This window comes from Camelus dromedarius, chromosome 5, assembly GCF_036321535.1.
Source record: "Camelus dromedarius isolate mCamDro1 chromosome 5, mCamDro1.pat, whole genome shotgun sequence".
NCBI lineage: Eukaryota > Metazoa > Chordata > Mammalia > Artiodactyla > Camelidae > Camelus > Camelus dromedarius.
The window spans coordinates 28608646-28626574 of NC_087440.1; the positions used below are offsets into that span (position 1 = coordinate 28608646).

At 40.5% G+C, this 17929-nt stretch overlaps 1 protein-coding gene across 1 annotated transcript in view; it reads right to left on the reverse strand.

Annotated features, from left to right (window-relative positions):
- The window catches only part of AVEN (apoptosis and caspase activation inhibitor), a 152917-nt gene extending 134988 nt beyond the window's left edge, over positions 1 to 17929 (reverse strand). Inside the window, exon 1 of the mRNA XM_064485770.1 lies at positions 17663 to 17929. Coding sequence (XP_064341840.1) covers positions 17663 to 17914 — 252 coding nt within the window. The 5' untranslated portion in view covers positions 17915 to 17929. The remainder of the gene's footprint in view (positions 1 to 17662) is intronic.

A 17929-nucleotide genomic window follows, 5' to 3' on the forward strand; every position in this document is an offset into this window, starting at 1 on the left:
GGGGAAGGGGCAGGGAAGGATAAATTAGGAGTTTGGGTTTGGGGGGAAAAAAATAGAGTACTAAATGCAGAGAGGAGCCCAGAGAGCAGATGTGGTTCCAGACTTACTACAGCTAAACCTCTCCTCCCTTCAGTGATTTTAGTAGTAATAAGAAAAGCATAAAGCTGCTCACAGAAAATAAATGACTGTTTCCAGAATATTTTAATGCCATGCTTAAACACAAAGTCCACTATTCAACAAATATCTAGTGAGAGCCTCCACTATGCCAGGCACTGTTTGATGTGCATGGAACATTCCCTGCCTTGATGGAGCTGACAATCTACTGCAGGGGTCAAACAGCAAACAAATGAATAAATAGATGTACAACGTCTGTATAAATGTACACACAAAACACACTGATTTCAGGTAGTGACAGATAAAACCCTACAAACATAAAGTAGGGTAAGGGGTTGGAGAATGCAGGGGTCCTGTTTTATTCAGAGCCATCAGTGAAACCTCTTTGGAGAAACGTTTAAGCAGAGAACCAGATGGAATAGGGGAGCACGCCACGCGGTGACCTTGGGGCAGACAGGCAGGACGTGCCAGGCAGCATGTGCGCAGGCCCTCAGGAGAGGGCAGTCCTGCCACGTTCAAGGCTCAGAAGCAAGGCCAGCATTGTGGCTGCGCTGCACCGAACTTGGAGGAGACAGTGAAGAATGAGGTCTAGCAAGCTGGCAGCAGTCAGATGGTGAAGGGTCTTTACAGGGCACCGTAAGGCTTTCCAATTTTACTCTAATTGGGATGGGAAGGTAGACCTATAGACACATGAAGAATGCAAGATGTAATCTGACCATCTCGCTCACTCTCACTCCTAACCAAAAAAATTACTTTCAACCTCAGAGCTAAACGTCACATTCAAATCCACTTCAGAGTCAGTCTTCACAGATCCAGAAACCAACACAAAGTCAAATCACAAAGTTAGAGATGAACAGAGCATCATGAATCCATCCCCCAAAACACATTACTTATGTTTCATAAATAATATTCTCAGGGGGAGGGCACAGCTCAGTGGTGGTGTGTGTACTTAGCATGAATGACGTCCTGGGTTCAATCCCCGGCACCTCCATTAAATAAACAAACAAACCGAATTACCCACCCAAAAACATAATATTCTCAAACACCAGATATTTTCTTTTCTACTAGAAAACAAAATTGACAGCATGGTCTTTAGCTAATTACAATACATCAATATTGGTTCATTAATTGTAACAAGTGTACATGCTAATGTTAGACGTTAACTACAGGGGAACTGGGTGTGGTATATGTGGGGACTTTATACTAGTCTCTCAATTTCTCTGTAAATCTAAAACTGTTCCCATAAAGTCTATAAAGTCTATTTTATAATGATATATATATAAAATCTCCCTGCAGGATGCATGCTGTGAGACCACATACCAACAAAAGTAATCACCTTATTCTAGTGTTATGAGTTATTTCAGTTGATACAACAATGAGACTGAAAATCAGCTTCAAATTGACTAAGCAATTGAGATAGTAGGTCTTCTGCTTTTTCTGAACAAGCACCATCCACACTCTACCTACCTCTTCAGTGTATTTTCAGAAAATATTTGCTAGGCATGCTTACCTCTTCAAATAAAGTTCACAAAAGCAGTATCAAATAATTGCTAGTATTGGAGAAACGGGGCTGGTAGTAAGAATAAAGCAAATACCACCCAGATTTTAAGTGAAACAGAAGTGTGAAAATTGAAGCCCAGGGCCTAAAATACTCCACAAGTCCGCAACAGCGGCCCAGATGCAGCCTTAGGAAGGGTGGGACAAACCTCGCTCAGTGCAAAGGCTTGCAGGAAGGGGGATTGACTTCATGTGAATATTTCGGGGCAGGGGGGTGGAGAGGGTAGTTATGTTTATCGTTGACCACAGAATAGATGAGATTTTTGTTTTTCAAAAGAGGGCATGGTTCTAAGCAGTTGAGAAATGCAGACCCTGACTCCTCCAGGAAAAGACAGGCTGAAAGACAGGAACTCCAGTAATTAATTCTCCAAGTTTTCTCACACTCCATTAAATACATCACCTGCTGCCTGTGATGGCAGAATAAGGCCTCCCTGAGATGCCCATGTCCGCATCCCCTGAGCCTGCGACTATGTTAGGGGACACTGCAAAGGGGAATTAATTAAGGTTGCTAATTAGCTGGCCTTAAAACAGGGAGATGGTCCTGGATTTTCTGGGTGGGCCCAATGGCACCACAGGAGTCCTTACAAGTGGAAGAGGGAGGCAGAAAAAGAGAGAAAGGGAAAGAGATGTGACCACAGAAGCAGTCAGACAGACGCTATGTTGCTGGCTTCAGAGGAAGAGGCCAAGAGCCGGAATGTGGGCAGCCTCCAGAAGCTGGGAACACTCTCCCTGGGACATCCTCCAGCGAGGAACGCAGCCCTGCCGACACCTTGATTTTAGCCCAGTGAGACCCACACTGGGCCTCCAGAACCAGAGGATAAGAAATTTGTTTTGCTTTAAACCACTAGCTTTTTGGCAATTTGTTAACAGCAACAGTAAAAAATGAACACGCTGCCTCTAGACAGAACTCTCCTGCTTCCAGCCAAGAGAGCCCCAGCATCAGGTGCTGCTTTCACATGTTAAAGGAAAAGAAGAAAAAAAAGAGTTATTCATATGTGACGTAAACAATCACGAGTGAGAACCCAAAGATCAGTGACTAAAACAACCGATAAATATAAGCTCCAGCAAAAAGCAGGCCGGACTATTCACTTCAGTAACAGCTGCCTGGCCTTAGTTTGCATTAAAATTCCTATCAGTTTCTTATTCCATTTCATCTGAAGTCTTCACATTAACCGCTGTAAAAAACACCTGTCCATTTATGGTTAGAAAGTTAGCTGTTCTATCAGTCACACTGACTGCCATAACCAAACACCACAGACGACGTGGCCTCAACAGCAGAAATTTACTTCTCACAGGAGGCTGGGAAGTCCAAGGTCAAGGCACCAGCACACTCAGTGTCTGGTGAGGACCAGCTTACCCGGCTGGAAGGCAGCCACCTTCTTGCTGTATCCAGGAGAGAGGGCTCTGGTCTCTCTCCCTTTTCTTACAGAGCACCAGCTTGATCAGACTAGGGCCCTGCCCTTATGATCTCATTTAATCTTTATCAACTCCTTACAAGCCAATCTCCAAACACAGTCACCTGTCACCTGGGGGTGAAGGCATCAATATATGAATTTGGGGGAAATAGAAACATTCAGTCTGTAACATCATCAGTACTTAGGTCAGAAAACAAAAAAGGAAGATATTTTGCCCACAGAATATTCATTAGGGAAAACTATTAAGTCATACAAATAAACAAAAAGGAGCAGGGAGGGTACAGTTCAGTGGTAAAGTGCTTGTCTGGCATGCAGGAGGTCCTGGGTGCAATCCCCAGCACCACCATTAAAATAAATAAATAAATAAACCTAATTACCTTCCCCCCACCAAAATAAATAAATAAGGAAAAAATGAGGATATAAAGAGCTTCCAAATAGCATATGAATATGCAACTCATATATTCATTCATACTAATCTATGTATAGCTATAGAGGGGGCCAACTGCATGTATTTATACAACATATACAGTCAGCTCCTGCACTAAAAAAGAAAGGTGCCTCTTTGATATGCTTTTTTAAAATAAATATGCATTTAAAGATACACCAGTTTTGGAAGTAGGCAAGTACAGATGGCTTGGCACCAAAAGTCACCACACACATGAACTGCAGCTATAAACTCATTTTCTCGAATCCCGAAAATGAAGAGAGTAGTGTAAACAAAAGTCAGTATATCAGAAGAGACTCATAAACCCAAAGAACAGCTCCCCAAGTTTGCTTTTATTCCACAGAATGTATTCTGCAAGCACTACCTTGACTCTAAGCCATTCATGAGCAACAATCAATGAAACTATCATGAAATTTCACAAACATGACACTACATACCAGATCTGGAGTTTATACAAGTCAGTTTCAGTCAACATTTTCATCTAGAAATGCCTATGTTAAGAATAAAATATTAAACAGCATCTTAAACTCACACATTTGCTAATTTTCTTTGCCTGAATTACCTTCAACCACGACATACACACCCATGATCAGAGATAATCCCCACACATTCAAGACACAAGAAACCCCAACATCAAAAGAAGACTTTGTTCTATAACTTGTTTCTCCCATTCTTTTTTCTTCAGTGTTTCTAGCAAAACAAGGGGAGGAGAAACACAAAAGAGAATGATGAGCATACATCATTTCTCAGATTTCCAGTCTGGTTTGCAACAATATCAACAATCTAGGAAGTAGTCACAAGTGAGGGGTAAAGAACTGTAATCACAAGCAAGCCTGTGTTGCTCTGGTTTTAACCCACTCAGTTAAGGTTTGAACCCACTCAGGTTTGCACACATTCCGTGCTCACTCACTCAATGACTGAGGTATGAAAGGAATGTTACTCCCATTTGGAACAATGTTGGGCTGCTTCCGCCACCTGCTGTTCACTGCTGAAACTGCACTTTGGCTGCTGGTGTCATTTCAGCTGTGAGCAGACACATACTCTGTGCAGATGATGCCTAGGAGTGGCCTGGAACTGTCTTCTCATTGCTGTTTCAGAGCTGGACCAGGGCCTTGGAGTTAACACATCTAGTTCAACCTGCATTTGACAGATGGCTCGATTGTCCTTTATTTGGTTAGGCCAAAAAGCACTTACACATTTGATTTTACCTGTCCTATTATCTTCTAATTAAAAAAAAAAAATCCTGTTATCAGTTTTGTAAAGAGAAATGAAGCATCACCATTTCACAGTCACTTTTAAGGAATCTGCACTTCCAGAATGTGTGCTTACAGAGCACATCTGAATCTAATACATTTTTTAAATCTATAGAATGATGCAACTGATTATAAACTATCATGATGACATTCAAAAACTGAGTGCTCTCTTAAAAGCTTTCACATTTAAACGTTTTATAAGTGAGAGAGAATGAGAATGAATTAATACTTGTTTGCTATAGATGTCCCAATTTAATAAAAGAAAGAAATTGAGAAGGGACAGTAAGTGGGATGCAAAAGTTTCCCGGTCTTTTTAACATCACGTATCAGAGCAGCCCACTCAGAACCCCTTATGTTTAAGGAACTAGAGTCTGAGGAACGGAAGCAGAGCTTTTACAGCCTGGGGAGTGCAGTGTGGAGAGGCCACACGCCTAGACTTTAGGATACTGGGCGGAAACCTCCCTTTCTGTGTCATTTGCTGAAAATCTTACATTCCCATCTCCACATTTCACTACTCCACCTTTTGCTATCTCTAAGAGTAATAAGATACACATTGAACAAATTAGAAAGGCTTAAGTCAATAGACCTAGGGGATAAGCTACAATTCAGTAATAGCCTCACCATTTGCTATATTACAAAAGAAAGATATATATGCTTGATAGGAAAGCGTGAAAAGTACATATGGTTCTAGGAGGGGGAAAAAATCCACAATTCATTGTTTTGATCATTATATAACATAAACCAAAAAATTACCTCATCCTAGAAGTCAGAAACCTCAAGTTCAAGTATCGATCCCAGCACCAAATACTCGGCTGTATCCTTGAAAAGGCCTAAATCCACCCACCTACCAATTTCTTCATCTACAGACTCTAACACTAACATGTAACCCTGCCTGCTTCCTTCTCAGGGAGGTTCTGGCCATCATTTAAATGTGAGGATTTCTTTCAGGGCCTAAAGAAGCAGTTTTAGTTAATTCAACTTAATGTTTAATTTGTTTCTTTACTCGTATGAGTAATGCGTGTTCATGGCAACAAAATAAATTCAAATAGTACAGAAAAACATAAAGGAAAACTCTCCTTTTCTCCTAGTCTTACTCTCCCAAAGGTAACCACTACACGTGTTTCCTATCTAGCCTTCCATTCTATAGCTATGTATGAATATCTTTTTATACAAATATAATAATACTATGTGAACTTCTCTGAAGTAACTTGTTTCCTCAATATTGGACATTTTCCATATTTACCCCATTCTTTAACAGCTGCATGGTGTCCCTCTGCATAGACATACCATAATTTATTTGACCAGTCCTTCTTAATAGAGATTTAGGAAGTTGTTTCTAGATTTTTCCTTATTTTAGACAATGTTGCAAAGAACAATGATCTACTTTCCTTTCTCACCTGTCCAGACATATCGGTAAATTGCTAAAGATAGAACTTCTAGGCCACAGGCTAAATTCTGATGTCAAACGGCCTCATTTATGGGTTGTGTCTATTCCCACTCAAAAGAGTATCTGGGTTCAGCCAATACCGAATATAACCAACACTTTTCTTAAAAAGCATAGTTTTAAAGGTTCTTCTTGTATATAGTTTTTTTAGGAAATTTATCTACATGGAACTTAACCATAGATTTTTAAATATTTATAAGCAACTAAATTAATATTTCCACCATCTCTTTGAAGCAAAGAAGGAACCTACCATTTCTATTTGGCAAAAGAAACACAATTAATAATAATAATAATTATTATTATTATTATTGTTATTATTATTATTATTATTTAAAAATTGAGAGACAAGAAATGCTCTGCCCTAGGTTAGTCCTGACTTAATTTTACAGCATAAAGAAACACTACTAAAAAGTTAGTTAATTATTCCCTGCTAGGTTAAAATTTTTTTTCCTCAAATCCCACTATTCTATACATAGAACTATTTTTAACAGTTATTTTTATAAATAAATTCTAGTTTTAATTTAATAGACATGTATTCCTGCAAATTCATCACTAATAGTTCAGTAAATAGTTAAGGAAAAAAACAGAAATAAGCACTAAAATTTCTTATGGAATCTAGTATTTCAAATATAATAAAAAATACAGAACTGTATAACCAGACAGCCTTAAAAAAAATTCCTACTTAATAACTGACAAAAAAAATGGCAAAGGTAAAATGGCAAGGACTCCAATATACAAACAAAATAAGAATCAAGCTTGAATAATATATTTAATAAATGAGGTTAAAACTTAAACACAACAAAATAATGAAGAGGGGTCCCACAAATGTAAGACCTCTGGATCCTATAATTCCTGTTTTATTCTCACAGTTTAAAAAAAATCTGTGGCTTGCATTAAACTGGAAAGTTTAATAGATTTAGAACTAGCAGAATATAAAATCCAGTGTGATTTAAAGCTTCTGTATAAATCTGGCCCTTGGGAGAGCAGAACTTTTTAGTTACTGAGCTTTCAATCACCAAAAGTATACCTCAAATTGTAACAAAGGCAAATGAAACATAAAGGGTTCCCCTGACCTGAACTCCCGAAGTGGCACTGTCTAAAAACACACTCTCTAGCTTGCCCAATTTACCTTCTAAATTACTTTCTACATCCTATCACCCATTCAAAAAACATTTATTGAACTTTTTCTGAAAACCACAGGGATGTATCCTGTACAGGTCTTCAAGTAAATAACTGGCTGTAATAAAATGAAGGTTAAAAATAAGCACTATATTTACAAAATACAGCATTGCTGAGAAAAACCCCAAGCTTCACCCAAAAAAGGTGGCATTCAAACTAAGCATGTGAAAAGGAACAAGATTTTGAAAAGCGGAGAGTGTGAATAAATGTAATATAGGAGCTAGAGTTTGGGCTGCAACTTATAGAAATCAACTCTGGCCAACTTAGGCAGAAAAGGAACTTACTAAAAAGAATTTTGAGTAGCTTGTAAAATAGATGAGAAGTCTAGAGGCTTGGGGACGGGGAGAACAAGCAGGAGAGAAGCAACTGATGATTGTACTGTAGTTACGTGAGAGATTTCCGTGCTTTGGGAAAACACACACTGAAATATTTAGGGGTAAAGGGACATCATGTCTACCATTTACTCTTAAAGATTCAAAAAATCTTTAAAAACAAACAAAATTGTGTGTGTGTGTGTGTGGAGAGAGAGAGGACTAGGAGGGGGACAGGAATGTCACCTGTCCTAACTGAAGTGGTCATCTTTCCCCACGAAACCCTCCTACTCACCACAGCGTAGGACACCTCGCGGTCCCAACACCCGGAGATGCTCCCTCTCATCTGTATGTACATCATCTTGCCTGCCTGTCTTGCCTTGTTCTCTAGTCAAAGCACATCTGCAGAATTCTCTTTTCAAAACAGAAAATCTTTCTGATAATACACAACTACAAAATATCTGTATAAAGGGAAAGATAAAGTTCCATGTGGTCTCCATATTTTCCCCACTCCAAACACAGATTAACAGCTTGATATGTATTCACACCCTTTCAGGATTTTAAATGCATGTACACAACTTATAATTTTCACATAAATACATACTATCGTTTTTCCTTAAAAGTCTTACCATAACATCTTTCCAGTTTTGCATCAAAAGAACATACATCAAAATGTTAACAGTGGTTATTTCTGGGTGGTGAAATTATAGGTCATTTTTCTTTCCTTCTTGGTATCTTTCTGTTATTTAACAGAATACGTAGAACTTTAGGCCTTAGAAGATACCTGTTATCTCTGATGCAAAAGGGAAGGAAGGAAGCAGGGATGAATTTTGATAGCAAGGGGAGTTACAATGCAGGAGGTCAAACTTAAAATAAGTTTAGGATGGAAGAACTCACATAATGGAGACCACGGTATAGTGTGCAGTGATCCTACATGAATGAATGTACACCCCGGAGGTACTAAGAAATACAAACTGTAGATTAGGTGCCAGAACTATTCAGGGGGATGATAAGAATAGTCTCATAAAATAATAAAATATCACATCTCACTAAATGATTAAAAATAGCTTTCACCTACTTAACGTACTCTGACTATGTATGTGATCAATGCCAAGTGGATGGTTTCAGAAAGAAAAAAAATTTTTTTAAATGCCTCATATCAAACATTAAAAAGTCCCCCAGGACCTTTTTTATTCTTAATAGAGTTTTGTGTTTTGGCTCAATCAGAAACTATTGTCCCAGAACAGAACAGAACTCTGGTCTACACATAACAGAGTTAAAGGGAGACATGTTTTGTCAAAATAGAAAAAGAAGCTTCCAACAGTTAGAAAGAGTAGCAATGGCAGCTTCAAAAACTAGTAGAATAGAAGTACTTCCAGAATGGTGGCGCGAGGACTTCCAAAAATCCACTCCACCACAAAAGCAACAAGAACACAGATAAAAATTGTCAAAACCAACTCTTTCCAAGCTATGGAAATTAACCAAAACCTTGCAACAATCCAAAGAGTGTTTATTCAAGAAAAACAGCTAAATGTAAGAACAGCAACTTGCCTCTTCCAATCCCACTCCACCCAGCTCTGCAGTAGCTCTGAAAACCAAGAGCCCCACAATGATGACTCTGAAAAGCTGCAGCCGCTGGAGAAGACCAAAAAGCTTGCCGAAAGCCCCATCCCCAGAGACCTGTCACTATTTGACTTTTCCGGAAGCTCTGTGAAAAGCTCCATTCTCAGATCTCATTTTTATTCCAGCAGACTTAGAGCTCACTCTGTGTAAACAGTTCGACAACCAGGAAGTTTGTTAAAAAAAAAAAAAAAAACCCACCAGTACCAAAAATGACAGCTGCCTGAGTCAGTGACACCAGGTGGGCTCAAAGGAGGCTGCAACTTCCAAGGTAAAACTGGGGAATGAGATGCCCAAGGGGGCTTTGTAAAGCTTTGACACATTCCTGGGACTCTAGATGGCCACACACAGGCGCAAGGCCTGGGGCATGCCCAGGAAGGATCTGAAAAGGCCCTGGTCTCTCACCTCGGGCTGACCCTGAGGCTCTACACAAGCAGGAAGTGAAGGCTAAGGCCGAGGTGTAAATTTCCTGATGAAAACATATCCCAAAATACACACACGGAGCCTCTCAGTAAAGGCTGCGAGACTTAAGGCTTCAAAGCTTTTAAGGAAATTTTAAATGAAAAGAAGATAATACCTTGTTCAATAAGGAATACAGATTCTAAATATTCTATACATCTCTACGTTCACGTGTATGTGCGACCACCTGTGCAGTTCTGCATGTGACCTGCATACCCCAGGAAGAGAAGACCCCACATGAGGGAGGACCGCAGAGTGACTGTAGATAAAAGAACCACCTTTGACTGTGTTCGCCTAACCTCAATCCTTACAGCTTTGTGAGGGAGACACACTTAGTCACCCTTCACAGGTGAGGAAACAGTTTCAGAAAGCTCAAGCAACTTTCCCGAGGTTTTACACCAGTTAAGTAGAGGGTTGGAAGGTAGGATTCTAACTAGTCTGCTAGACTGCAAAACACACACTATTGACCACCATGGGATATATCCCCTGAAAGAACAATGAAAAAACAAAAATACAGGGGGAAAAGGAGAGAAAGGAAGGAAGAGAGACAGGCAAAAAGCAGACTACTTAGGTTTGGAGACGCTATACCCTAGTTATTCATTTGTCTCCAAGCCCCTGTTATCTAAAGCTTCCTGAAATAATAATTACCATTTGTCCAAATTCTTCAACTCTAACAACTAAGCTTCCAGAAACCCCACTCTGCATGGTATCACCGAGGTGGCCCTCAGCAGCATGGACACCCAGACTCAGGCCTCAACAGAAACTTCCCCTCTTCTCCCTGCCCCCCAGGAAGCCAAGCCGAAGGTAGGTGAGGTGCAAACCGGAAGCCCCCCACTTCCTGCCAACTCTTTCTAAAAACCCCTTCACTTAAAGTCTACTTCCTAATTGTAAAAATGAAAAATCAACCTATCTGCTTAATTTTCCCCTCCAAGATACGTAAAATAATTGCTCTTAAAAATTACATTTTCTAGTCACCTCTTAATTCAATGATTCTCTTGGCTGTGAAGAAGAGAAAAATACTCTTTACAACTCAATAGAACAAAGGGTCGTTCTATAAAGTCATTGCACTGACATAGAAAAGGAAGCAGTGAGCCAAAACCTGGAGTGGAGTGAAGGATAGTTAAGGGAAAACAGGAAGCCACGCTTGGTCTTCAGAAAAATACTCATTGTTTTAAATCAAGCTTTGCTCTCAGAAAACTCATTAACTTCTTCAGGAGGACCTGAAGTTTGTGTGTCTACAACAGGCATTAAGCCTCCTTCAGGAATATAAAGTAAGACCAGGCTTTCATTAGCCCGAATATTAAACAAGTTCATGTTATTTTATTATCAGCCTTGTAGTAAAAGAAAAAAAATGAGAGTGAAATATCTTCGTCCTCAATATCATGAATCCAGCTACTGGGATGTGAACTTTTCTTTTTTCTGATTTTTTTTTTTTTAATTGAAGTACAGTCAGTTACAGTGTGTCACTTTCTGGTGTACAGCACAACACCCCAGTCATGCATACACATACATATATTCGTCTTCATAATCTTTTGGGGATGTGAACTTTAGATTCACAATAGAACTACAGATCCAAATCCACTATTTCAATGAAATTCACACTGCTTTGAGAATGAAGGCTAGCCTCAACAGAACCTTCCCCTCTTCTCCCTGCCCGCCAGGAAGCCAAGACGAAGCCAGGTGAGGTTATAAATTTTAAATTTTCCCACAATACAGCTGTTAAGGGTCCTTTCAAGCCAGAGATTATGCAGATCTAAATATGGTGACTATTTCACAGAATACACATTCATTAACAAAAATCCCTCAGCGTTAGTAATTTCCCACAGCTTAACATAGAAATGGAGTATATATGTTTTTTGGTAATAGTCCTGTCATCCCAATTAGGCTTTGCTTAGGTTAATATTAACATATGTTTGCTATCCCTCAATGTAAGTTTGACTTCGTACCAAAGAAATACAGACCAGGCGTATTTGCATCAGTCCTAATAGGCAGAATTAAATATGTACGAGAAACTCATTCTCTCCGTCTCCTGCATATGTTTTAATGCTCATGTTACTTGCACATACCAGTGATGTGACATGGACGGCAGACACAGCATCCTTGGGAGTGTTGTTCTTCACAGAAATTGTCTTTAAAGTAATTTAAGGCTGACAGACATCAGTTCTGTCAAATTCTAAAAACAGCACCTTAGCAATATCAGGATAACGTTAAGCATATCGATTTGTATTTCTCTTCAAAATCCTTTGACAAAATCCATTCAAAAGTGAAATATCATCTATAACAATTATAAATGCACTACCCCATGACAGCTTATTTAGAAATTTATTCAGACCAACAAAGTTGTTGATTATTTCCATCCAAAAGGAAGAAAGAAAAGGAAAAAGTGTTAAAGAATTTATTGTTGGTAACTCAACACACACACACACACAAATGTTCTAACAGAAGAAAATGAAATTTTAAAGAGAGTGAATGCAGTGCTCTAGTAAGTTAGTCGGTAGCGTCTATAAAATAAAAATAATTGTGTTAGTATTGTCTTTATTTCTCCTTTTGGTATTTCAAAGCACATGGGGAAAAGTAACAACTGAATAGAAAACATCTTTACAACCACTTAAATTAATGTCCAAAACAAAGGCTAGTAAGTCATGCTATGGTGTGGTTAAGACCAAATGACCTACACAGCCTCTCTAGAGGTCACTTGCCCAGAACTGTGGAAAGGAAGCACAATTTTTCTGAAAAAAATTGGAAAAAGCAGAAATGGCTTACTTACCCCCTAATTCCCCAGGAAACAGAGAGTAGCAGTCTTGAATTACAAGCCTGCCATTTTCCATCCTAGTGGTAGTGTCAAATAAGCAGTAACACTATTCAGAATGACAAAACTGGAAATCATATTCTGCACGTGGTACAAAACCCAAAGAAAACCCCAGAAAGAAAGAAACAAACAAAAATCTAACCCTCTGGGTGAATTCATGCAATAAACTATCTCACTAAAGAAAAAAAACAAAAAGGTAAGTAATGTGACCTTTCTGCTTTTCCATTTTGAACAGTGAACAAGGCAAGCCCCTCTCCTTAAGACCAATCAGAATGTCAAGCAAGGGCTGTGGCAGGATAAGGCAGCTCAAATCAGGGGTACCAACAGGGGTCAGGGCTCAGGTGCGAGGAGACCAGGGGGTGGTGGGGGAAGGAGACCCTGAACGGGGCCTTCTGACCGCCGTGCGATGAGCTTCAGGCACTGACTCCCCTGCTCCCTGGCGGTGCCTCCTCTCACGGGCTCCACACAAGCTCCTGAGAGAAGGGTGAGCTCAGGAGGCCTGCCCTCAGTCAGCAGGCCTCAGATGGAGCGTGCCCATGCCTGGGGCTTCAGAAAGGTCTTCCAGAGGGTTTCTGAGCAAGCCTGCTTTTAAAAGAATCAAGTTCCAGATACTCACTGTCCATAAACTTCCCTAAAGGCAGTCTGTTGTAGAAAGCACACAAGGTCAGGGCAACCCCTTCCCGGCCGTCCTCAGTCTCACTGTGGGGCTCTCCAAATCCCAGGCAAAGGCTAACTATAAATACAGGTGTAGATGTCGAGACAGGATAACTACAAGACCGAGTAACAGGTCCTCTCACAAAACACAGTTTTCAATTCCTTGTTTTCAACAAAATTGAAGGAGGACCTAACCCAGTTGTCAGCTGACACATCACACATTTTATAATGACTTTGGCACATAATTAGAAAGGTATTCAAAGAACTGAGTGACAGTTGTATCACAAAACTCCATCCATTCCCATCAACCTATTTATGAGAACGATGTTTCTCAGCACTTATATCTATAAAAATAATAATTAGGAAGAGAATTGATAGTGAATCCTGTCTCATTCAGGAAATAAGTAATATTCATCCATGGATACCCAGCTAAACTCATTAGGGAAAATAAGATACATTCACAATAAAATTTTATAATTATGTTTAATAGTTGCTAATTAACATAAATTATATATTAATCAATGTGATTTTAACTTAAAACACTTTAAGTCAAAATTTGTTACAAGGAAGCAGAAAGTGTAAACACTAAAAAATTTTCAAGGTCGAAAATCTATTAGATTGGGTCAAGTTCTATAGGAGATGTGGAATTAAAACACAAGTTTAAAAGAATAAGGAATAATGTAAATCTCACTGCTAGAGTTTATTGATGTGATTCTTAAATGGATGATGGCATAAAAATTTCCAGTTATAAGACAAGTACTAGAGATTTAATGTACAACATGAAAAATACAAGTAACACTGCTATATGTTATATATGAAAGTTAAGAGAGTCCCAAGAGTTCTCAACACAAGGAAAAAAATTTTCATTTTTTAAAAAAATTTTGTACCTATATGAGATGATGGCTGTTCACTAAACTTACTGTGACAGTCATTTCATGATGTAAGTCAAATCATTGTGCTCTTTCCCTTAAATTGATACAGTGCTGTGTATCAGTTACATCTTAATAAAACTGGAAGAAAAAACACATCAAAAAAAGAAACAAGAAAAAGGGAGAACAGATAGATACATAGACGGATGATGGTGATTAAGTGACTGTAGTACTTTGACTCCCTGTGTATAAGAAACATGTGACAGTTCTATTTAAAATGTCAACATATACAATATGCTGGAAAATTTATGTTCTGAAACAATCAGAACCATTGATTTAAATGTTAATTATAAATGTTAAAATACAACATCATATATAATACATCAAATTTTTTTAGGCAGACTGTAAGTTGGAATTTTCAAGGATCGTCTGTGTCAATAATGAAAACATGTAAGTGAAATAACGGTCAGTGAGAAAAGCCGACCTCAGACACTATAATACACTAGCAAGGATCAGGAAGCCAAAATGGTTACAGGGTTGGAGCAGCCGTTCGAGATGGCCAATGTCATGCATTACCAAGATCTTATCTCAAAGCAATTTTCTTTTGGGACACTTAAGCACGGTCTGTTTCTGACCAAATCTGCTTCAGGCTTTCTGAAAACAGAAGCAATGCAGTCTAGAGGCTGCCACTCGAGTTGGAGTTTATTAAAGCTCTCGGTCTCTATCTGGCTGACATGATGAGGGTGCCTCCTTTCAGCCACCACCAAACAGCAAGTGCCTTGGAAACCTGCCAGTAGCTTTGATTTGCCCTTGTTTCTTCCTCCAGGTTCACACTAAGCTTCAACATCAAAGTCAGAGATTTCCCTTTTACTAAGTGAAACAGTAGCAAAGCAAAAGTCAAAGACCTCTAGTACTAATTATTATTCAAGCAAAGGATTTATAAATTGTTTGCAAAGCAAAAGTTTGGTCAGAAAGAAATGTGTCCAAGTCTATATAAATAGAGCCGTCTTATCTTTTATTGGACATAAGTAATTAAAAAATGAGTAACAGCTGACATTAACATGGAGCAAGAAAGCAAAGATCTACTGACATCACAATAACTGAATTTGGTCTCTGTGCTCCCTTACAGTCACCTCAAAACATCAGGAAAACAGGTATGTGAAAAGGATCACTCAGTCCTCCACACATCCCCTCCTCAAATCTCAAAGTCACTGCAGCGGCAGGTTAGGGCAGCAGTTTAAACAATCAGCTTTGGAGCCCAGATGCCTGGGCTGAATTCAGACTCCGCAATTTGGTGGTTGAGTGATATCAGGTAAACCACTCAAGCTCTCCTGACTATAAATTATTTAACTGCGCCTCACTTTTCTCATCTCATACTCAGTGCTCAACAAATGCGAGTTATTATTAATACTACAGGGAAGAAAAGAATTTCCAAGGACTGCCAATAGGCCTTGACTTCCTGTTAATATTTTGTCAGAAAGATTAATATAATACTAAGAAATGCCTAGTATTTGGGGTTTTTTTAATTAGTGATTGCATCAAGTGCAATATTACACTATTAGTGGGTATTTAGTGAAGATAATTACCCTTACAATATGCTTACCCAAACTCCAAAGGCTTGGGGTTCATACCATTTATGGAGAGAATGATTAAAGAGCAAGAGACTAGCAGATGCAATGTACTCAACTAAGTTATCCTGGAGGATTCCATATCAAGAAGTTGTTTTGTCTGGTTTTCCACTTATTAAGTGACACATACGCAGTGGTCCAAAGTAGAAAGCAAAGGGAATAGACAGTATTAAACACCTGGTCCTTACATGGCTAAAACTCTACTGTGAAATTTTTTTTCTTTCTAATAATTTCAATTAATCTAATCATTTCAATTAATCACCATTTGGGGCTGAGAACAAGGAAGCCTCAGGCAGGTTAATAAATCTTGTCCCATTTAGTTTTTTTTTAAACTTTTTTTTATGGGGGGAGGTAATGTAGGTTTATTTATTATATGTAATTTTTAAACGGTGGTACTGGGGACTGAACCCAGGGCCTTGTGCATGCTAGGTATGCACTCTACCACTGAGCTACAACCACCCCATCCCCCATTTAGTCTTTAGGCACCAGGAATTGTACTCTTAGCAAGCCTAAATATGAACAGCACTTCAGAATATGAAAAGTGGTAGGAAGCTTAGAGACCACAAAACCAAACCCAAATTGAGGAATAATCTTTTCAACCTCTCCTTGTCCAGCTTTGCCTGAAAATATGATGGTGGTGCTAACAGTGGCTGCAGCATCGGCTATGCCCCTGGCAGAGCTGTGATAAAGTTTTATACATAAATAATGTTGTTATAAAGACAAAATGTGATACAGAGAGTGCCCTAGACTGATCTGAGTTTCCTTCATTTCCTGGTGAGATAACTCTAACGATTTCTTCATACTTCACTCAAATTTTACTTACTACCTACCTTGATCCTAACAAGTTTAAATATTACACTTAATCTTAAACTTTATAATTTTTTTCCAACTCCATTTCTGTACACAAACTAATACCTTTAGGGACACCTTACCTACTTTGCCCTGAAGATATTACAAATATTTCAGTAATAGGAAATTTTAAATCAACCAAAAACTACAGTAATTTTTAAATCTATGAACCTGAGAATTCAAAATATAGACAGTATTGTACTACAAATGTTAAAATAACAGCTGAACAGCTCATTAAAATGACAATCTAACTCCTTCAGCTGAGTGTAAGAGTCCGCCCCCAAATCATTCCGTTCCCAGCTGTAAGACATTTCCAACTAAGAATGTGTGAATATGACCGATTATATTGCTATTAAAAGTAAGACCTGCTGAAACATTTACAGATTGAAAATTCGTTTAGACGAAGGCCAGTGACCTCTGATTCCTACACATACATAATAAAAGAGAACTATGTTATTTAAAAGAAGAGAGAACTATGCATCTGATCCCACCCCTAAGTACTGTAGAGTCAGGTAGGTCGGGGGCATTTTTTAATTCAATAAACATTTATTATGCACCTACGGTGCGCCACGCACTGCACAGGCAGTGAACAGAACCCCCAAATCCCTTCCCTCCTAACAGCAGGAACGACTCCCCGTATGGTAACGCACCTGGAGACCAAGCCCTGGCGGCCCCACCCCACAAGGGTCAGTCACACTGACGCCCCGCCCGAACCCAACAGGCCCCCTAGACTCAGCCCGGACACACAGCCGCGGCCCCTGGGTTCTTTAATAATGGGGCCAGGGCCCCTGGGCAGGCTGGGGAAGCCCACGGACCTGACCCCCAGGGCGGCCCAGCAGAGAGGCAGCAAGGGGCGCACACCCGCCCGCGCCACGTGCACACCCGGGCGCGCGCCCCCGCCGCCCCCCACCCGTCCCGCGCAGGCGCAGGCGCTGCCGCCGCCCCGCCAGCCACGGGCAGCTGCAGACTCCCGGCCGGGACCCCCTCCCCCAGCCCCGGCCCCACGCGGCCGCCGCCCCGACCCCCGCCCCGACCCCACCGGCCGTCACTTCTTACCGGTGCGGTGGCCCCGGCGCCCCGGCCTCCCGGGTCCCGGCGGCCGCCTCGCGGGGCGCCTCCTCCTCGGCCTCCGCGGCCGCCCCGGAAGCCCCGGCCGCGGCCCCGGCGGCCGCCTCCATCCCCGCCGCCGCCGCCGCCGCCTCTCGCCACCGCCGCGGCCCCCGCCCGCTCGCGGTCGCGCTCCCAGCCGGGCCGGCCGCGGCCGGGCCGCCGTCCCCGGCCGCCCCGAGCTCCTCGCTCCGCCTGCATCTGGCCGCCGCCGGC